Source organism: Eublepharis macularius, chromosome 1 (assembly GCF_028583425.1).
Source record: "Eublepharis macularius isolate TG4126 chromosome 1, MPM_Emac_v1.0, whole genome shotgun sequence".
Classification (NCBI taxonomy): Eukaryota; Metazoa; Chordata; class Lepidosauria; order Squamata; family Eublepharidae; genus Eublepharis; species Eublepharis macularius.
This window is the reverse complement of record NC_072790.1, coordinates 252,152,487-252,174,203: the sequence shown is the minus strand read 5'-3', so window position 1 is coordinate 252,174,203 and position 21,717 is coordinate 252,152,487. Positions and strand designations below refer to the sequence as shown.

General features: G+C 49.3%; 1 protein-coding gene across 2 annotated transcripts; it reads right to left on the bottom strand.

Annotated features, from left to right (window-relative positions):
• Positions 1-650: 650 nt before the first annotated feature.
• On the bottom strand, positions 651-20,782 carry GABPB2 (GA binding protein transcription factor subunit beta 2). Of its 2 annotated transcripts, none has more exons than XM_054998377.1 (9): positions 20,638-20,782; positions 17,383-17,522; positions 15,167-15,334; positions 12,667-12,861; positions 10,409-10,559; positions 10,121-10,234; positions 8,205-8,390; positions 6,372-6,514; positions 651-5,040 (listed from the first exon to the last, which is right to left on the bottom strand). In XM_054998377.1, exons 2-9 carry the CDS (start codon positions 17,488-17,490, stop codon positions 4,771-4,773), a joined length of 1,335 nt encoding a protein of 444 aa, XP_054854352.1. In that variant the 5' UTR covers positions 17,491-17,522; positions 20,638-20,782; the 3' UTR covers positions 651-4,770. The 2 variants fall into 2 exon arrangements, with proteins under 2 accessions (XP_054854352.1, XP_054854360.1); XM_054998385.1 differs by having other exon boundaries at positions 20,697-20,782.
• Between the last annotated feature and the right edge of the window lie 935 nt (positions 20,783-21,717).

The following is a 21,717-nucleotide window of genomic DNA, read 5'->3' as shown; positions in this document are numbered from 1 at the left end:
AGATGAACATCAGTTTTCCAGACGCTAACCATCTTACTAACAGCTGCCTATGAGCTTCTTGTTACAGTCACACAACAAGCATGCAGCCACGAGCCAGGCGGGGGGGGGGGGGGTGGAGGAATCAGAAATCCACATCCATCCGGCCAGTGGCCCTGGCTGCAGCTCCCCAGGTTCCAGCACAAGTCTGGGTTCCAGGACGGAGTTGCGAGTTGACCCCCAATATAACTGGCCTTGACTTCCCCCAGAAGACGGATCTCACTCCTCCTTTCTGTTTTCAGGAGCTGGGCTGAAGAAGGGAGTAGCTGGCTAAAGGGAACCAGGGCTGTGGTTCTGCTCCTGCAACACCCATTCAGATTTTTTTTAGGTGGATCGCCATATGTTGGTCTGCAGTAGAACGGTAGGATTTTGAGTCCAGGGACACCTTAGAGACCAACAAGATTTTCAGCATATAAGCTTTTGAGAGACAGAGCTCCCTTCTTCAGAAAGAGTCCAGTAGCACCTTTAAGACTAAGCAACTTTACTGTTGCATAAGCTTTCGAGAATCACAGTTCTCTTCGTCAGATGCATGGAGGAAGACAACTGTGACTCTCTCTGACGAAGAGAACTGTGATTCTCGAAAGCTTCTGCTACAATAAAGTTGGTTAGTCTTAAAGGTGCTACTGGACTCTTTTTGATTTTGCTACTACAGACTAACATGGCTAACTCCTCTGCTTCTTCAGAAAGGAGTAGGATTCCTGAACCAAAACTCAAATCCTGCCATTCTGTCACTGGCTTCCCTGGGGAACAGACTACAGTGGTGGCCCTGAACTCTTTAAAATCAGCTTCACTTTGTCTGCACAGGGGGAGCGAGGCGTGGAGTTGCCTTTCAGGTACACTTTTGGGGGGCAGGGCGGAAATCCCAACAGCAGCTTACAGTCCCCCAAGCAAATGGGAGTCCTCGAAGTAAGGCCTTCCGATCTGGTCGCTCAACCACGAGTGGGCCCTTGCAGAAAGCAGGCCACTCCACAGCAGCTACTGGTTACGCTGGCAAAGGGGTCGTTTCGCTTTTCTCCTCCCAGGCCAGGATCTGAGCCATCACAGCAGAAGGCAGCCTCCGCAAACAGCGTCAGCTTCCACTGACAAAAAAATCAACACAAAGAAAGGTCCTACCCCTCATGGGGGCAGCGGAAAGCTGCTAAAGCAGGCAGCACCCCCAGACCTTTTCGGTTGCTTGGCCTCTCCCCTCCCCAACAGGTTCTGTATCCTAAAAGAGTCCTCAAGCCTCTTTCCAGTGGTTTCTCAAGATTTAACTAAGCCCGGAAGCAGAGAGCCTTGACTTGGAGAGCCCAGACTAGCCAGCTCTGGTTCGATCTTAGAAGCTAAGCAGGGTCAGCCCTAGTTAGTACTTGGATGGGAGACGACTAGAGCTGGGCATGAAGGCGATTCGTTGCAGTCTGTCGTGTTTCATGACCCACGGGCCGCAAACCAGCTTGAAATTGTCCGGTTCGCAAACTCGTTTGGTTCATGAATACATCACTTCCAGGGCAGCAGCAGGTCTGTAGAAAGCCCATCTCCCACCCGTTGCCAAGGAAACTGATTGATTGGCACCAGGCTGTCTACAGTGACGAACCAAAAAACAAAACAAACGAACCGGCCTAAAAATCGTCACGGGTCATCAGAAATGCCCTCTGACGAACTACCAGTTCGTGAACCAAAGATCGGCCTGATTCATGACCAACTTTGGTTCATATTTCGGTTTGTGCCCATCTCTAGAGACCACCAATGAAGTCCCGGGGCATTACCCAGAGGCAGGCAATGGCAAACCACCTCTGATGAGGGGCTGTCATACCAACTTAGCAGTAACTGTTTTCCTACACAGGCAAGCAGAATGGGACAGAAGCTGTCCAGTGTCTTTCCAAAGACAACAGAAAAAAGGAGTTGCTACCTATACCCCTTCCCAGAAAGGTGTGTGTGTGTGCACACATGTATGAATGCACATCAAATACAAAACTGAGCCTCAGGGCACCTTAAAGTCTAACCAGTCTTGAACACTCAAATCTCTCTTATACTGAGCCACTCTACTGAGGTCAGTACCATCTACTCTATCGGGCAGCAGCTCGCCAGGGTATCTGGCAGAGGTCTTTCATATCACCTGGCCCTTTGGGGGCTGGAGTTTCTAAGGCCTGAAACTGGGACTGCCTACGTACAAACCAGATGCTCTATCAAGGCCTCGCCCCTAATTTTATCATGGCAGCAGCTTTCGCGAACTAGAACCCACTTCATCAGCTGCAGAAAGGGGATCTTCAGAAGGCAGGCAGATGGGTAGAGAAAGCAAAAATTATATACGGGGATCAAGAGGCTGCAAAATGCAAAAAACAGGGACTCCCTGTAACATGTAAAACTCTAAGGCCCGCAAGCTAAGGACGGCAACCATCTCACGGCAGCACTAATTGCTTGCAAAGCAAAGGAGGCGGTGTTAAATTAACAGTAGGAAGGGGAGGAGGGAAAGCTTCTCCTGGATTCAGTCTCCAATGAATAAAGGACGTCGGACTGTATTGCTCAATACAAGCGTCTCTCGCTCCCAACAGGTGTCAATTTAACACACTCCTGTAAGCTGTGCTATGCTGACGCCAAGCAGTGCTGTTGGTGAACGGTCACCGGGTTCGTCTTGAACACCTTTCAGCTTTGCATCAGTGAGACCTCTTGTGTTTCACTGGCTTCCCTCTCCACTGATGGCATTCTTTCCCCCCTCGCTGCAGCAACTGATGGCGCCCTTGCTGTGCCTGCTGAAGTGGGTTTGGGTCCTCGTGAAGGCGTGCTGAGACCCTCGCTCTTGTTTCAGTGTCTCCTTCGGAACGTGTTATCATGTAAAGTGGCCGGGGACGGCTGGCTCTCCTTCCCATTCCCCACACGGGGAGGTGGAGGAAAGAACCGTACTTCGATGACCGCAGGCCTCTAACGACTCCAATGCCCCCGGGCTGTGAAACTGTTAAGAATACGTGCTAGGAGAAGCCCATCAACAAAGGATGCCACCTCTTCAAATTGTTCAGGGAGGTGGTGGTGAATAGGAACCCAGAGGAAATACTCCAAGAACTTCTTGAGAAGGTGGCCCAGCTGCCAGGCTCTGCCCAGGGCTTTCTCCAACCTTGCTAGTCCCCAGGAATGACTGTGAGTAGTTATGGGTTAACCAGCCAGGACAAGGTGCTTCTTTTCTATGGCAAACACGAGGCCCAAAGGGTCTGGCCCCAAACATTTTTGCCTCGGCTTAGTCTCTTCGGAGGGCAGCTACCACTGATGGCCGCCTATCAGGACCCCAGCCCCAGAACTGCACAGAGGAAAACAAGACCCCTCACCCCAGAACCTGGCACTGGTATCTCAGCAGCAGCAGTAGCGGGAACGGGCCCGTCGTTTCCCAGGGCGTTCGGCTCTCTTAGAGATCCCATTAAAGGCAGAGGCTGTTCAGTGGCTCTGAGCCGCACTATTGTCCCTTTGAACTCCCTGCCCTTGGGTTGAGGGGAAGGGCTCCGGCATTTGGGGGGTAGACGAGGGGCTCGGCTGAACTTTGGGGCCACGCTGGATCAAATACTGCCCTCCTCTAGAAGCCCCAACGCAGCCCAGGTTTGATTCTGGCTGTCTGGAACCTGCAACTTGCTTTCGCTTCTGGGCGGCTTCCGCCAAAGGGCGAGCCCACCCCCTCCCCTGCAGACCTGGACGGAACAGACCCCACCACCTCTGCAAAACACCCCCAACAGCCCACTTTGACTGGCCCGTCTCCTTCCGACTAGCGGTCCAGCTCCCTCCACCTCCACTTTTCGGAGGGAAGAGAACGCTCAAAGACTTAATACAGGAGGGGGTCCGGCTGCCCTGCGGCACTCCCAGACAGTTCACCTTCTCTTGCTTCTCCATCATCGGCTCTACATTCACAACGGCCACCCACAGTATCAAAGAACCTGAATTCCCCTCCCATCAACATAAAACCCCTTTAAAAAAGCTTTTAAACAGGTGTGCAAAAAAAGAGCGATGAATGCAAAACTCAAATCTGCATTCTTTATTGTTCCTACAAAACTCAGGGGGTTCTGTCCAAATTTTTTTTTAAAAAGTCAGACCTGGGCTCTCTCTGAGCTCCACTCCAAGACCTGCAGGCGTAAAGGGATGCTGCGTACAACCAGCACCCACAACAGTGCTTGGATGAGGACACCGAATCCCTCAATGACCCACGTTTCGGGTGCAGCTAACTGGGCCCAGGCTGGCTAGCCAGAGTGCGTCATTGTTGCACCCGTTTCTGCCTACACAATACCTTGTGCACACAGAAGAAGAACTACCAGTACCCTCGGCTGAGGTTCATCCACAACCCACGTGCAGCGAGGCATTTGGTGGGTCTTCCACAGCCAAGAGGCAAAGGAGGAGACCTGCTCCTGGTAAGGACAGCACCAGAGTGCTGTTCAGAAGAAACAGCTTTTCTCTGCCACGCTCCAAAGAAGGCTGTTGGACGGGGGCAAGGCCTGCCAATAAAGCTACCTCGTCCTATTAAAAAGAGCTGTTAGGGCACTTTCTGGCTGTCAATTTACAAAAATACCTCTCTGCATGGTGCAAGCTTATATAAAAGTGGGATTTCTTTCATTTTGAAGCCCTTTTCCGAAAGGCAAAGCAAAGTTACAGGCATGAAAAGGGGAGTTGGGATTCCCCGGGCACCGGCCCATGCGACTGACTGAAGTCCAGCTTTTATGGGTCGTGTAAGAGCCCCCGAGCTTCATCCACTCTTTCCCCCCCCTTGAAAACATGACCTGGAGGTTACAACGTTACTGTCTCCACGGCAATGTCAGTCGGCGGCTCTGCTTCTGCCCCAGAACTAGCCGCCTCTTCCAAGGGCACGTCCATCGAGTTTACCTCGGCTGCCTCCTCGGCCTCTGTCCCGTTGGCCTGCTGCGTGGCCAGTGCTTCTAGCCTCAGCCGGTACTGCTTCGCTTCCTGCTCCTTCTTCAAGAGCTGGCTCCGGTACTCCCAGGCCTTGCGACTGGCCTCCCGCAGCTGCAGCTGCAAGATCGCTCTTTCGCTGTTGTCCTGCAAAAACAATGACGACTCTGTCACCGGTTGCCGGGGTGGGGTGGGGTGGGGGGGAGCAAGTAACTTCTGCAAAGGGGGCAGCAGCCAGGCACGGGGCCTCCCTCTGCTTGCCGTGGCTTCTTATTTAGGGAGGAGAGGGCAAGCGGCTAGACCTCGTAGGGTGGGAAAAGAAAAAGAACAGGGCACTTTCCAGTGCTTCTCCTCTTCCTGCTTTGGGGGGGGAGTAATAATTATAACAACAACAACAACATTCGATTTATATACTGCCCTTCAGGACAACTTAACGGCCACGAAGAGTGGTTTACAAAGCGGGTTATTATCAGGGCTTTTTTTCAGCGGGAACGCGGTGGAATGGAGTTTCGGCACCTCTTAAAAATGGTCACATGGCCGGTGGCCCCGCCCCCTGATCTCCAGACAGAGGGGAGTTTAGATTGCTCTCCGCACCGTACGGAGGGCAATCTAAACTCCCCTCTGTCTGGAGATCAGAGGCGAGGCCACCGGCCATGTGACCATTTTCACCGAGGGCAATTCAAACTTTAAAAAACTCCCCCCTTGTTCCAGCTGACTCAAAGCGACGTCATTGTGCGGTCTTGAGTTCCACCACTGAGTTCCACCACCTCTTTTCCCAGAAAAAAAGCCCTGGTTATTATTATCCCCACAACAACAATCATCCTGTGAGGTGGATGGGGCTGAGAGAGCTCCTAGAAGCTGTGACTGATCCAAGGTCACCCAGCTGGCTACAAGTGGAGGAGTGGAGAATCAAACCCGGCTCTCCAGATGACAGTCCCGCGCTCTTAACCACTACGCCAAACTGGCTCCCAAGTTCTCTTAGCACAGAATGTAAATTTCTGTGCTAAGAGAACTTGGGAAATTTACTTGGGAAGTAAATTTCTGTGCTAAGAGAACTTTTCAAACATTTCCAATCTGGCTGAAACCAGAATTATGGAAGTTTCCACTCACTCCTCCCATGTCTCTTCCGTGCTAACTAAAACAGCTGTGCTCAGTGCCAACCCAGGAGTGATGGATAATGTGAGAGGGGACCCCCGCACAAGTTGTTGGGAGCCACCAGTCCAGTCCGGAAGCTGGCCTCCCGAGGGATGAATCCACTATTGCCACATAGTGAGCTGAATCTCATGAGTTGATCTGCAAGCAGAATCCCCTTCATGGGCTGAGCTGCAGGGCACATCCTTTGTTCTCTGAAAGGCCCAGGTTCGATCACCACGTGCTGGCCAAGCCCCTGCAAAGCTGCCGCTGAGCAGGGTAGGCAATACTGACCAATGAGCCAACTCTGCACACGGCCATTCCCCATCCAGCTCTCCTGTTTTTACCTGGCTTTCCTCTAAATCATTCTCAACTTCTTCCGTTTTTATTTTCTTGGCCGGGGGCTCTTCCGCCTCTGCCACGTGGTTCTCTTCCATTTGCTCTTCGAGGACAGTTTCCTCTGCAACCTGGCCAGCAGGCACCGTGAGAACTACAAGTGGAGGGAAATGGGGGTATTAATAGAGACAGAGGAAATTCGCAAGGGGAGGAGGGCTTCCCAAGCACATTCCGTAGGTGGCTTTTGTAAGTCACGTTTGTTGCTGCTGCCGGCAGCAAGAAAGAAGCACTTTCAATACAGTTGGTAAAAGGTTCTTAACGTGAATTGGTGACCGATGGGATCATCAGGCCCTGGCTCCTAGTAAGATTAGCACATAACGAGCCAAGGGGCCTAGACAGGGTGGCCTTAGCAGGAACAGGTCGGGGGGGGGGGCGGCTTTGCAAAAATGCTCCCCGTGTCACTGTATAGATTAGATGGGCTATGTTGCCCTTGCTGATTTCTACCTACATCAGATGGCGGGGTTTGCCTCACCTAAGCAATTTCTGAAGTTCCCTTGGTGATGGGAAAGCTTTCATGAAAGAAGGAGAGCTCCTTTTAATTTTTTTAAAGACTAGGGAAATGCAAACAGAGGAACAGCAAAGCCTCGTAGGCGAGGATCTCATTTCCCTCTTATTCTCCTCCTTCAGCTTTCCCTCCTCCTGTTTTTCCTCCCCCACAGCCTCCCCTACCTTTTCTTGCTTCCCTCTTCAGTTTCACCTCCCTCCTTCTCTCCCTTTTTCTCTGTTAATTTACCTTTTTCAGTCTCTCCCACGCACGCGCCCTGAGAAATGGAAGCCACATTCCTAGCAACCCCCACAAGATGGCCTCCAAGACCTCGTCGTGTAGCCTCACACAATCTCAGTAGCGTTCTTGGTAGCTGACAGCTATGATAATTCTCTGATTTAATACACAGATCAAGAGACAGACTGCCTGAAGGGATGAGCTGGTGCTTGGCTCTTGTGGCCCTTTCTTATATGCCCAGGGTGATGCCGATCGCCACTTTGGGGGCAGGAAGGAATTTTCCTCCAGGCCACATTGGCCAGGGATCCTGAGAGTTTTTTGCCTTACTCTGGGCATAGAGCAGGGGGTCACTGAGGGAGGAGGGCGGATAGCTGTGAATTTCCTGTGTTGCACAGGGGGGTGGACTAGATGACCCTGTGGGGTACCTTCCAGCTCTATGTTTCTAAGTTGTAGGTGTTACTTCTATTACAGGAAAGGGATCCATCTATTTTTTTTTTAAATCAGACTTTTCTGCAAACTGGGACTTCCTCTAGGTTTGTCCAAAAATCTCCCAAAGGAAATCTCCCCATCTGTCCCTGGTCCCACTGTTTAGATTTTTTGATCCACGCTTTTTGGTCAGGTTCAGATTTAGATATATTAATCTGATAATTTTTTAAAAAAAGCAGCACCTGGGTCCTGCCACAATTCTATTGCCAAACCTCCTCCTTTCTGACCTTCTCACCTTGGCACACCCAAGACCGGTAGAGTCCGAGGCCAATTAGCCAGGAAGCCCCTCCTGAACTTCACTGGCCCAGCGGGGTAGGGGGAATCACGAAAGGAAGCTGTTTGTTCATCCTGAGAAAGAAACAGCTTCCGAATTTTACATTTCGCTGCTTGTCTGTTTCTGATGCAAACAGTTCGCGGACATTCAAAGGCACACTTGGAGGCAAGCCTCTAAAGTCTCTGCGGGTTAGGAGGAAATCGCTTACTGCAAGCCCCACCTGGAAACGCGGCAGCCCTTCTGGGTACACCCTGTTTGTCCTGGCACTGCCCAAAACTGAGAGAGAGGTTTACGATGCCTTACCTTGCTGCCCGTTCTGCAGGGTGACGATAAACGGTTGGCTGATGCCCCTGGCAGGGATGGCCGTCTGGAGGCTGCTCAGTGGAACACCGTTGGCCACAATCGTGATTACTCGCTGCCCCCCACTGCCGATTACGTGCTGCAGGGGGACGCCTACTGAACTGGCCTCCGTTATTTCCTCTGAGGCAGCTGCAGAATTGAAAGGAAAGTTTTTTCAAAAATGGGTTGGGGGAGGGAGCTAAACCAGAGGTAGGCAACCACTGGCATACACACTCAACAGCCAGGCAGCCGAACATTTTGCTCATCAAACAGGGCTAGTTCTCTGCCCAAGCGACTTGAGCGGCTGGCAGCAGCTCTGGAACTTGTCTCGCTCCCAAATTGTCTGGCCAAGTACAGCCCTCTTCTCTCGCACCTCCTCCCCTTCGGCTGCTGGCACAGCACCTTTGCAAGTACCTGAAGAAAGGAGCTTTGACTCTTGAAAGCTTATACCCTGAACATCTTGTTGGCCTTTAAGGTGTCACTAGACTCGAACCTTGACTCTCACAGGTAGAAGTTGCTTTTTCGGCACTTGGGCAAAAAAAGCTGCCTACCTCTGAGCAAAACTAACGTTTGGGGGCGCAAAAAAGTGCCGTGTCTAGGAACTCTAGTAAGCCACATACACATTATTATTATTATTATTATATTTCAATTTATAAACCGCCCATCCTCAGGGGCTCTGGGCGGTGGAAAAGGTAAACTAAGGATTATTAGGAAAGGGAAGTAAAATTAAAATGGCCAGTATCGTAGTGCCCTTCATAGATATGTAGCCATAGCGTGTAGAGTTCTGCCTGGCAAACTTCAAAAGTATGCGGCACAGCCGGAAATGTGGCAGAGGAGGACAGCCAGGACAATCAAGAAGCACAAGCGCCTGGAGCTTTTCAGTTTAGGTAAAAAGAAAGCTAAGGTAGAAGGTCATGTGTATGGATTGGATCCTGCAGGTTTATTGTGCGAATGGCGGCACTCTCCCTCCAACAGCACACGGAGGCTCTGGAATCCAGGGGAAGCTCCCTCACTCGCGGCTCAGGCCTACAAGATCCTATCAAATGATCCATTGTGTGGAAGAAGTGGACAGAGAATATTTTCTCCCATGCGACGCAAGCCCAGAGTTACCTAAGGAAATGGATGAGCAGTAGACTGAGGAAAGACAAAGAGCGCCTCTTCAAACAGAGCATACGCAACTCAGTGCCACAAGATGTAACGATGGCCAACGGCTTCAAAATGGGACTGGGCAAAATTCATGGAAGAGGCTATCGACAGCTTTAGCAGCAACAGCTAAACGGAATCTCTGTTCGCAAACTCCAGTCGCTGAGGGCCGGTGGCAGGGAGGGCTCTTGCCATCTGGCCCTGCTTACGGGCTTTCTGGAGCATGTGGTTAGTTACTGTGGGAAACGAACACTGGATTCAGTCGCCTGGCGTAGCAAAGCTCTGCTCGCCTGCAGCTACAAACGCACACTGGGCTTCAGCTCCCCCCGCCCTGCACTAAGCCGAACAAGATTCCATTGTCTGGCCTTAGACTCCCCCCCAAATAACAACAACAATAACAACAACAACATTTGATTTATATACCGCCCTTCAAGACAACTTAATGCCCACTCAGAGCGGTTTACAAAGTATGTTATTATTACTCTCATGACAATCACCCTGCGAGGTGGGTGGGGCTGAGAGAGCTCCGAGAGAGCTGTGACTGACCCAAGGTCCTCCAGCTGGCTTCAGGTGGAGGAGTGGGGGATCAAACCTGGTTTTCCAGATTAGAGTCCGGCACTCTTAACTACTACACTGGTAAAGAAACCCAGAGGAGGCGTCAACCCGAGCATGTGCAGGAGAAGGTCCCAGCTGGGCTGCGCCACCTGTGACCAGTATCTAGATCCCACCTGACATACCTGGAGGCCTGTTTGAACTGGAAAGGGGCCCAGAGGCTTCTGCTATGGCTGCCAGCGTTGCAAGAACGGAGGTGGTTGAGTTTGGAAACTGCACTGGGGAGACGTGGGAGTTGCCTGCTCGGGAAGAAAACAAGCAGGAGGTGGAAGAGAAACGTTACGGAGAATTCCTCTGGAGGAGAGAGACACGTCATGCTGCGTTACCCAGCAGGGGGGGAAACAAACCTCCCTCATCACCAGCAACATTTGGGAGAGACAGAATAAGAGGCCTGAGTGTTTACAGAATCCTACCTGAGGCTGGTTTGGTGGTTGCTGAGGGAACGATGCTGGCTAAATTCAGCACTTCTCCTGAGGCCAAAATGAAGGGCTGGCCCACCGTGATGGAGCCCGGGGCCAGGGTCACTCTCTCCGGGTTGGGATTGACCTGGTTTTGCATTGCCTCCTGAGGAAGAGAATGCCATCACTCCAGCAGACAGCTAAGCCAACTGCCAAGTGATTCCTTCCAAACCATTCTGTTACGTTACCTCTTCAAGCCAAATGAATGACAGAACCCAGGCTTGTTTGGACATTATAACAACAACAACAACAACATTCAATTTATATACCACCCTTCAGGATGACTTAACACCCACTCTGAGCGGTTTACAAAGTATGTCATTATTATCCCCACAACAACAAACACCCTGTGAGGTGGGTGGGGCTGAGAGAGCTCTGAAAGAGCTGTGACTGACCCAAGGTCACCCAGCTGGCTTCAAGCGGAGGAGTGGGGAATCAAACCTGGTTCTCCAGATTAGAGTCCCGCACTCTTAACCACGACACCAAATTGGCTCTCGTTCTGCTTTCATGTATTTAGTAGGGTTTGGAAAAAAACAGATTTCCAAATTTCAAGGAGCTGGTGTCACTTTTTTAGGGGGCAGCCAGTATGGTGTAATGGTAGATTTGCCAGGCCCCCTTACCCTCCTGGTGGGAGGGGGCAGCTGGCACTCACCTTTTGGGGTGCCTTCATTCGCATTTTGCAAGCACTCCCTGATGGCATGATGACATCACTTCCGGAAAGTGGTATCATCGTTTAGGGGCCAGGAGCGTTCCTGCACTTTGCTGTGGGCCAATTTTGGGCCTCAAACGAGCCCAATTCAGCCTATTTGGGGCTCAAGTTGGCCCATTGTGAAGCGTGGGAACGCTCCTCGCCCGTGCAATGATGTCACTTCCTGGGAGCATGCTTAAGAGGCCTATTCCCTGGTGAGGGGTGGCGAGGGTAGAGGGTGGAAGCGAAGGATCTCCTGCCCCCCGGGATCCCTATGTAATAGTCAGAATGTCAGACTAGGACCTGGAAGACTTGCGTTCAGATCTCCACTAAGCCATCAAGCTCACTGCAGGACTTTTGTCCAGTCACTCTCTCTCAGCCCAACCAACCTCACAAGATGGTTGTAAGGATGAGAGGGGGAGACAAGCCACATACGCTCCCCTGAGCACCTTGGGGGGCAAGGGATCAAAATGTGCGTGCGCATCTGCACATGCGTGAGAGGCAGAGGGCAGCTGAGTCTTCTGGGCTGAAAAGATAAGGCCAGCCATGTGTGTGAAAAGGATTTCCAAAAAGCAATTCACCACAAGCTAAACATGAGTCAAGAGTGGGACGAGGCTGCCAAAAAGTCGAATGGGATTTTAGGCTGCATTAACAGAAGTACTGCATCCGAGTCACAAGAAGTAGTAAGTTCTACTCTGCACTAATCAGACCTCATGGAGACAGAGACAAATTGGAACAAATCCAAAGGAGGGTAATGGAGACGGGGCAGGGGGTAAAAATATGAGTCCTGCAACAAAAGCTCGAAGGGACTGGGTAGAGAAGACTGAGGGGGGCACAGAACGGTGCTCTTCAGCTACCTGAGGGGCTGTCCCAAAGAAGAGGGCAAAGACTTGCCCTCTGCTGCTCCAGAGACTGCCTGGATCCATTACCAGAGGGGAGATTTCAGAGGAACGTGAGGAGAAACTTCCTATCGGTAAGAGTGTTTCAACACTGGAGCCTACAAAAGGGAGGGGGTCTCTCCCTCTCACGGAAGGACTTCAGGCGGGGTCTGAGCAGCCACCTGTCAAGGATGCGTCTGGATTTCCTACACACGAGTGGGGCGAGGGGTGGGGGGTTAGATCAGATAGCACCTAGATCCTTTCCCAAGACTCTTAAAAAGGCCTGGCATGGCACAGCTCTTTAAAGCAACCAGGTTTCTTCTAGCCCCAGTTACTGAGGGGCTGGTCCTTTGGTGCAAAGAGACACTGCTTTAAGCGGAGCACAGTTAAGCATGCTAAGTTTGCAAGAGCTGCTGTCCCAGACCTCTCAGAGGGACAAGAGGACAGAGCCCAGGAAAGCCCACGGCTCCGCCGCCCCATTGTCCGCAAGACCATCTTACAATGTCCCCTCTGGGCATGACACTCTTTCTTTGCCCCCTCTGGGCATGCCGTCTTTCTTTCCTAGACAGCACGTTTGGCTGTCTAGGAGATCACAGGCGACACATGCAAAGCCTCGCTAGGTGGAAAGCCAGATGGGAAGATCTTACCTGCAGCACCAACAGGGTTTCTGGATTGTTCTTGTCCAAAGCTATGTCGAAAGCAGATTTACCGAACTTGCTGAAGGCGTGGACGTCGGCTCCGTGTTTTATGAGCAGCTCGATGACGTCCCGGTGGCTGTGTTCTGTCGCCCAGTGCAGGGCGGTCATCTTCAGCATGTCCTTTGCGTTCACATCGGCACCATTCTGAGGAGTGGGAAAAGAACAGCCGCTCTGAAAAAAGGAAATGGGAAGGAATGCACGAGCAGAATCCCTCCCTCGTGCAAAGAAAACAATGGCGCTGTCTATCCATCGATTGCACTTTTACCCCACCCTTTCTCCAAGGAGCTCAGAGCAGCCTACGGCTCTGTCTTCCTCGTTTTACCCTCACAAGAACCCTGCGAGGCAGGTAATCTGAGAGAGAGAGCAACTGGCCCTAGGGCAGCCAGTGAACTTTGTGGTAGAGTGTGAATCTGAACCAGTGTCCCACTAAGTCCATAGCTTATCTGCCCTGGCTATCAAGCACACACCAAGTCTGTTTTTCAATTTTTCTGCTTGGCTTAAGCCTCTTTAGAAATATCATTCATTTGCCAAGATCCTTTAACATTTTGTTTACTACACTGACATATATCAAACGTTCCTGCTAAACCACTCAAGGTGACTTATAACTTAAAACAATGGCAAACGTAGTACAAAGGGGAAAATGACAGAGAGGGAAGGGGAAAATAAGCCCATTCAGAGACCAACCGGTCTCATGCCACGCAAAGTGCTTTTTAAATGTAAGGACAGGATATATATTCTATAAATAATGTTACATAGTGGACCTGGAGGAAGCAGGCCAGAATGCAGGTGGTCTCAGCTTAGCTGATGGAGGGGGCATCTCGGTCTTGCTTCTTTCTGTGATGCAGCCAGGGAGAGATACACAGTGGATGCCAATATATCAAGATGTTGAACATCTCAACAAATGAGACACTGAGCTTTCTTTAGGCAAGACGGAGCAGGGGACACCTTCTCATTCTTGTGTGTCTTTTTTCTAACATGGGACTTTACATTCTACTTCAACGCCCTCTGTTAAATTGGGCTGTGTTTGCACAGTGGCTTCAAGTCAAGGGATGCTGAACTCTTGCTCTGGTCTCTCAGGGGGGTGAACTGTTTGCTCAAGTGAACGTTGCCAGAACGCAGCCTGCTTCAGCTCTTGTCCGGAGGGCACCCTCTCTGCTACAGAGAGAAAGGAGGACTACTTTATTATATTTTTGACCAGCTTTTCAGCCTAGATTGGTTCACAAGGAGGCTTATAGCAACTAAGATCCGTCGCAAAAATATGATGCGAGCCAGTGTGGTGTTGCGATCAGCGAGTCAGACTAGGATCCGGGAGACCCAAGTGCGAATTCCCGCTCTGCTATGCAAGCTCACTAGGTGACCTTGGGTCAGGCACACGCGTGTTCAGCCTAACCTACTCCACAGGGTTACTGTGAGGATAAATTGGAGGAGGAGGATGTAAAGGGCTCTGGGTCGCCACTGGGGAGGAAAGTGGGGCACTAATGAAGCTAATAAACAACAATAATATGCTCGCAGACCACAGAGGAGTTGATACAGAAATCTCTTTCATCCCCCTGCCTGCCATAGATCCACGCTGCAGACCCCTCTAGAACATCATTAAGAGAAACCCGCCGGGAAACTTCGGGGGGGGGGGGCTGGTCTCCTTGCTGAGGCAGCATTCTTGAGCAAAACTAGCGTGCCAACAGGACCCCAATCGGGTCCCCTTCACAAACCTGCAGAATCACAGATCATCTCCCACCCTTTCAGACGCACTTTGTACGCAGCCACGATTTTCCTACTTTGCAAGGTACGGCCGCTTACCTCACCTGGAAACCTTAATGCAGCTACGCAGGAGGAAGACAAATCCTCCTACGTAGGTGGAGGCGAAAGCCACCTCAGGCCCCCGAAACAAGGGTCTCCTCTAGCTCCCCCCCCAACAAACACAGCACTCAGAGACAAGCCTCATACAAAGGCAGGTGAGGCGAGCTGCCAGGATCCACAGGCCTCCAGGATTTTACCCCTCCCCCAGCTCTCACGGTTCTGACCCTCTAAACGAGAGATGAGACTTGTGCGGAAGGAAAATCGAGAGCTGCAAACTACACATGAAAATCTGAATGTCCCACAGGATTAAATTCTGTTTCAAAAATCTGAATTTGAAGGATGACTTTTTAAAAAAAACACACGTAAACTTTCATGTATTTCTAATCTGGAAGATTTGTAAGTCTACCTTTCTCCTGACAGGCTGCGATCCAAGGCGAGCAACAAATACAACCATTCTGAATAATTTCCAGTCCTATTAGCCTACAAAGCAGGCCATAAAGCTGCACAGAGCAGAAATAGAGGCTGGGGAGCAACGACTTGCCTCGGGCCTCCTTGCTGCATTAGGGTGTCTGCAGGGGGTCAGTTCTGGCTGCTTTCAACATGAGGCCTACTTTGAGGAAACGGCCTTGTCTGTGACAGAGATTTTCCTTACCCTGATTAGCAGCTCGACGATGTGTGAGTGTCCGTTGGCAGCTGCCATGTGCAGTGGTGTCCTGTCTACCTTGGTCCGAGCATCCCGGCTCACCCCTGCTCGGAGCAGAACTTCCGCGGTGGAATAATGGCCATGCTGAGCTGCGAGATGAAGGGGTGACGTTCCTAGCTGGCAAGTAATTAAACAGAATAATCCCCACTTTAGTAGATTGTTTGTTTAAAATGTCTTTAAGCTCTTGGTTCAAAAATCCCCCGAAGCAGCTTCCAAAGGATAAAACTGCAGTCAATTGCAACTGAAACCGATCCGATCTACTAACACCAACAGCCTTCTACAGCACCCAAAAAAATCACACTGGTAAAACCATTGTGAAAAAGCAGGGATAAAAGTATAAACAAGAACAGCAAGCGTAAGGGATCCCTCCTTCCTGCCCTACGTTTTGTGATTTTTATGTATGTGTATTTCATTAGACAGTCCATGCATTTTAACTTGCTTTTAATTGTTTTAATGGTGTGTTTTGCTTGGTTTTAATGGCTTTTAAGATGCGTTTTTATTATGTATGTTTTTTATCTGTTCACCCAGCTGACGGTAAAGACAGGGTATATTAAATAAATAAATAGCAGCTGCAGAGTAGAAAAAAATGTTTGCAAAGGTCTAAGTAAACAGCAACAGGCCTCTTCACCTGGAACCCACAGCTCCCCAATGCCAACAGGTGTGGGGAGAAAGTTCCCAGGTGATGGACCTCTCCTCCATGGATCACCTTGACTTGGATGGTGCCCCCCCCCCCCGCCCCACAGCAGAGCTGGGCCTCTGAAGATCGTAACCAGCAGAGAGATTCACAGGGGAGCCAAATCTACCTTGCCTAGCAATGGCTCGGAGGCACCCCTGCTTGTCTTGGGGTTGAAACTATAAAGAGCGAAAACGCAAGAGGAAGAAAAATTCTCTTAAGTTAGAAAAGTCAATGAGATATATTGAACAATCACTGCCACATATCATAACATCAATATCATGTTCAAAAGGTATTGGTTCTTACCTTTATAGCCCTGAGCGGGTTGGGACCAGCATATCTTCGGGACCGCCTCTCCCTGTATGTTCCCCGGAGATCACTTCAATCAGTGGATAGATGTTTACTGGTGGTCCCCAGCCCTAAGGAAGCCCGCCTCGCTTCAACCAGGGCCAGGGCCTTTTCAGTCCTGGCCCCAGCCTGGTGGAACACTCTGTCAACGGAGATCAGGGCCCAGCGGGACATATTATTGTTCCGCCGGGCCTGTAAGACAGAGCTGTTCCACTAGGCGTTCGGTGGTTGAAGGGGGCGGTGCCATGTCAGCCTCCCACCTTTGGGGTGGGGGAGGGTTCTCCCCACCATTGCACCTTAATGTATTTGGTTAATTTATTTTATTATTGTTTTGTATATTGATTTTAGTATTGTTGTTTTTTGTTTTTATTGATTTTAAACTGTTCACCACCCAGAGCCCCTGAGGATGGGCGGAATATAAATTGAAATATGAATATAAAAATAAATTTTAAAAATGTAAAGCTACAAGGTACAATAAATAGTACAATAAATACAACAGTGAAGGGATATCAAAGGCAGGCAAGCCGCTCATAAAGATGTATACAGACGGTTGTCCAGTAGGTGAAGTCCAACACCTGACTAGACTCCATGGGAAAGAATCCAACGGTAAGTTAACAGGATAAGTCCGTGGATGGAGTCAAAACTAAGGAGAGTTAATCCTCTTTCTTTCTTCTTCTGTCTTGGGGTTGCCCAGTATGGCAGAACAAGTTTCCCGCACCTCAGGAGATAATACAGGTTGCATGTACCTATTGCCCCAATAATCTGGAAACAGGGTTCAAATCTGTTGTGTTGTCGGACTGGAGATCCCTGAAGGTGACAATGGACAAGCCTCATGTAAATTCTCACGTGAATGCAGAACCTTGGGCCAAAGCGGTAGTTAGAACTCTGGCACAATCTGCACACCAGAGCAAGGATCACTCTGGAATCAATCAATTAACAAGATAATTGCTTAATTTAGTCATTGGACTGTGAGACTGATGTCTTTTTTATAAAACAGAACATAACACAACAGTTTTATAGACCGTTTTGCAGACCTATGATTTGGAAGGGTGGGCGAAAGGCGTTAGACATGTGTATGTTAGCTGCAAGTTTCCAACAGGAAGAGCCTCGCCTCCCCACGCAACTTCCTCTGCTCCGTACGTACCCAGTCCGTGGTGAATGGAGCACCGTTGGCCATCAGTGTTCTCACTTCATCATCTTGGCCTTTGCGAGCGGCTTCTAACAGTCTCTTTCCCAGATCCACCAGTGACATCTTTATACATGGGAATGGATAGCTTCAAAAGGCTGCATTTTGAGAACAGAGGGGGAAAGATAACCTTTTATGAGTTAGGCATCCAACTTAGATGGGCTGGAGGGCCAAACTGTGTGTATCTCCAGGATTCTTGCACAATCAATGTGTATGGCATTTCATAGGTCCCTGCCCCAAGGAGTTTAACAATACAAAGCAAAACACTGGATCTGATGGGAAGAGGGCCAGTCAGCAGACCCCTACCTTCAGCCTGAGGACGCACATATACCACAGATCACACCTCCTCTCCATCGTTCAAGCCCCCTTTCTCACCCGGCGCTGCTTGTCCTCCAGAATCTTCTTTCATGCCAAAGAAACTGCCCCCCACCATTGTGCCAGCCCAAACGTCCCTGCCAAAAATGTCTCCTTTTCAAGTACTTTGTTTGAACAGGGAAAGCTGTGGGGCTCACAAACGCGAAGGCATGGAAAAATTCAGAAAAGTACTCAGTTGCTTTCTGGGAAAGGTGACCAAGTACTTTCCCACCATTTTTTTCCTCTTTTGGAATGAGTGAAATGCTTTTTATGACATGTGTAACATGTAAAATTGAAAATGACTAACAGCACAATGCAAGTCTACTCCGAAGTAAATCACATTATGGCCATTAGGGCTTACTCACAAGTAGGCACACACAGGATTGTCAGCTAAGTATTTAATGGAAGTTATTTGGCCAGCTTTCTGTCTAGCCATTTCCCATCCAACTCTTAATAGAAGACGGACACAATAGCAGCCAGACAAGAAAACCAAGGAATTTCCAAGCCTGCTTGTTTTATGTTTAAAAGGAAATATTCAGAGTTTGATATTAAAGCAACGCACCATACTAGTACCTGCAGTTCTCTCTTTTTAAAATCCCCATGTTTTAATTATGAGTTTTTAAAACTTATTTTCAGTTTTATAATACAAATTTGTATTCAAAGTTCATGTTGCCTTCAGTATATGACCAAAAGAAGACTCAATTTTAAGAGATTAAAAAAGACAAATATAACAAATAAAATTATATATAATTACATACATGGCCACATATAAATATTTACTGAATCACACGCATTAGTAAATAATTCCAGGGGAGGGTACTTACATTATTTCTGCACACTTTATTCAATTTAACTCTATCTGGTACGCTTCTATCTATCCTGCCCTTTCTTCAGTTTATGCGGTTCTCCCTTCCACATTTTCCACAACCCAGTCAGGTTGTTTAGGCTGAAAACCAAGGCCACCCAGAAAGCTCTTCGTCTGAGTGGAGATTTGACCTGCTCCTAGTCTGACCCATTAATCAATACACTCCACTCTATGAGCACAGATAGGTTCAAAATGGAATTAGATCCCCAGAGGGTATGTCCATCAATGGCTAATAGCTCTACTGAGCAAAGGGAATCTCTATATTGACCTCTGAATGCCAGTGCTCAGTGGCAACAGCAGCGGAAGGCCTCAGGCTTGTGTTGGCCCTCCTGGTGACCTGGTTGACTAGGTGGGCTACCCAGCCTGATCTAGCCGGGCTCTTTTTATGTTCTCCCAGGCAAGCAGGTTCTGCACTGCAGCCTTAGTATGCAGCAAGAAAACATGAAAAGAAATTCTGGGGTACTTTAAAGAATAAACAGCTTTACTGAGAGAGAGGCTTTCCCAGACTGCCCATTTTTATCTTGCCCTTCCTCAATGCAACTTACATGGCTCCCCTGTCCTTTTCATTATCCTCACAAAAACTCTGACAGATAGCTTGGCTAGGGAAAAGTGATTTGGGTGGTTCATTTATCCTGTATTACATTCATTTATTGATTTATGTTAATTATAACCTGCCTTTCTCCCTGAGATTCATGGTGGAGTCTTTACCATCATATTTTTAGGTGGGGAGGTGTGTTGGTAGCCCTGACCTGGATAGGCCATCAGATCTCAGAAGCTAAGCAGGGTCTGCCTTGGTTAGTAATTGGATTGGAGACCTCCAACAAAGACCAAGGTTGCAGAGGCAGGCAATGGCAAACCACTTGTTAGTGTCTTATCATGAAAACCCCACCAGGGAGGCACCATAATTCAACTGACTTGAGGGCAGGATTTCATTTTACAGCAAGTTGATTCCCAGTATAGCTCGCCTTGACTTCCCCCAGAAGATGGATCTCGCCCCACCTTCCCATTTTCAGAAGCTGGGCTGAAGAAGGGAGTAGCTGGCTAAAGAGAACCAGGCTGTGGTTCTGCTCCTGCAACACCCATTCAGATTTTTAAAAGTGGATAGCCATGTTGGTCTGCAGTAGAACGGCAGGATTTGAGTCCAGGGACACTTTAGAGACCAACAAGACTTCCAGGGTACAAGCTTTTAAGTGTCAGAGCTCCCTTCTAAAGACACGAGGATGGATTTCCACTCCATGTAGATCATGTTTGAAGAAGAGAGCTCTGACTCTCGAAAGCTCACAAGCTGAAAATCCTGTTGGTCTCTAAGGTGCCACTGGGCTCAAATTCTACTACAGACCAACACGGCTATCCGCCTCAAACTATCTGAAGAAGGGAACTTTGACTCTCAAAAGCTACCCTGAAAATCTTATTGGTTTCCAAGATGCCGCTGGGTTCAAATCCTGCTGTTCCACTGCAAACCAACATGGCTACACACCTTTAAAAAAAGTCTCCTTGAAGGTGCAGCACTCAGGCAACAGACTTTTTAAAAGGACCCACTTTGCATCTCCTATGTGCGAACTATGTAAAATTGCATGAGCTATTTTCAGACCTGAAAGCTCCAGTTGACATTAAAATAGTCTTTAAGAAACCACCACTAGATTTTTGTTTGGCCTTAGCAGAGACAGTCATCAATGCACCCGCCCCAGTATACTCCTCATCCAATTCCCTCTCCACCACCACCACCCAAATACAAAGAGGGGGGAGAATTCTCCATCTTCCTCGTCACTTTTGAGGGGGGGGGGCTGACTAGTTTTGAACTACCAAAGCTTTCCACCCCCACCCCCTTCCTAAAATGAAGAGGGGCTTCTTCCTCCCCCCCCCCTTCCCAAGCCCATTCCTCCTCCCTCCTCAGTTCAGAGTAAATCTCTTAGGGGAGGAGACCCTTCCCTCAGCACATACAAGCACCCAGTACATTATAGCACCCCGCCACCCCCTCTCAGCCCCAGACTCACCCCTGACAGGCGGGGGGGTCGCAGACAGCTTGGGTTTAATTTATTTTTTTTAAGCTTACTTTCCTGTCACAGCCTCTTATTGGCCTAAATGGAACTCTGGTCGTGTCTAAATGATGAGCCATGTTACAGTTGCTCGGTTTGTTTATTTTTTTTAATTATGGCGCCCCTCCCTTCCCCCTTCCGTCAACCCAAGCGGAAGAAGGGAAACAAAATGGCGGCGCCGGAAGCGCCGCGTGCAGCCGCCTCGCTGGCCGAGCGGAGCTCGGGATACCATAGAAAAAGAGCTAGAGAGTTTCGTCCTCTGCTTCCGGTAAAAAAACCCGGAACTGATTTGCCCCCCTTTCTGGAGCAAAATACATAGAGTTGTGAAGCCTAGAACGTAACCACAGTGAGACCATAGAGGTTTCCGGCCAATGACGGCCTTTATTTTGGCCGGAAGTTCTCGCCCCTCTTCGGTCTCGATCGCGCTTCAACGCCTTTCCCTGCCCTTTAGCCGGCGGAGGGATTCGTGAGGAAAGCAGCTCGTGATGCGGTCTCCTCAGAGGCTGCGCGGGAGGGACGCTTTGCAGTTTTTTCGTCCTTTTCTCCCTCCTCTTAACGGGGTTTGGAAAATATTCCCCTTACCCCGCCTTTCTTAATAACAATGACAATAATAATGAGGATTTGCTACAAGGAAATGTTTAATCAGTAAGGAGGGAAATTCTTCTATAATGCACACATTTAATGCAACATTGAATAGAGAGGAAGTCCCACTAAATGTGTGAAATAGGGAAAGTGTGTATTGTGTGTGATGTGCTGGCGAGTTGCTTCCAACTTGCAGCAACCCTATGAAGGAAAGACCTCCAAAACGTCATTAACAGACTTGCTCAGATCCTGCAAACTGGAGGACGTGGCTTCTTTTATGGAGTCCAGCCATCCCGTTTTGGGTCTTCCTCTTTTCCTACAGCCTTCCACTTTTCCTAGCATTATTGACTTTTCCATTGAGTCTTGTCTTCTCATGATGTGACCAAAGTACGATAGCCTCAGTTTTGTCATTTTAGCTTCTAAGGAGAATTCAGGCTTGATTTGGTCTAGTACCCA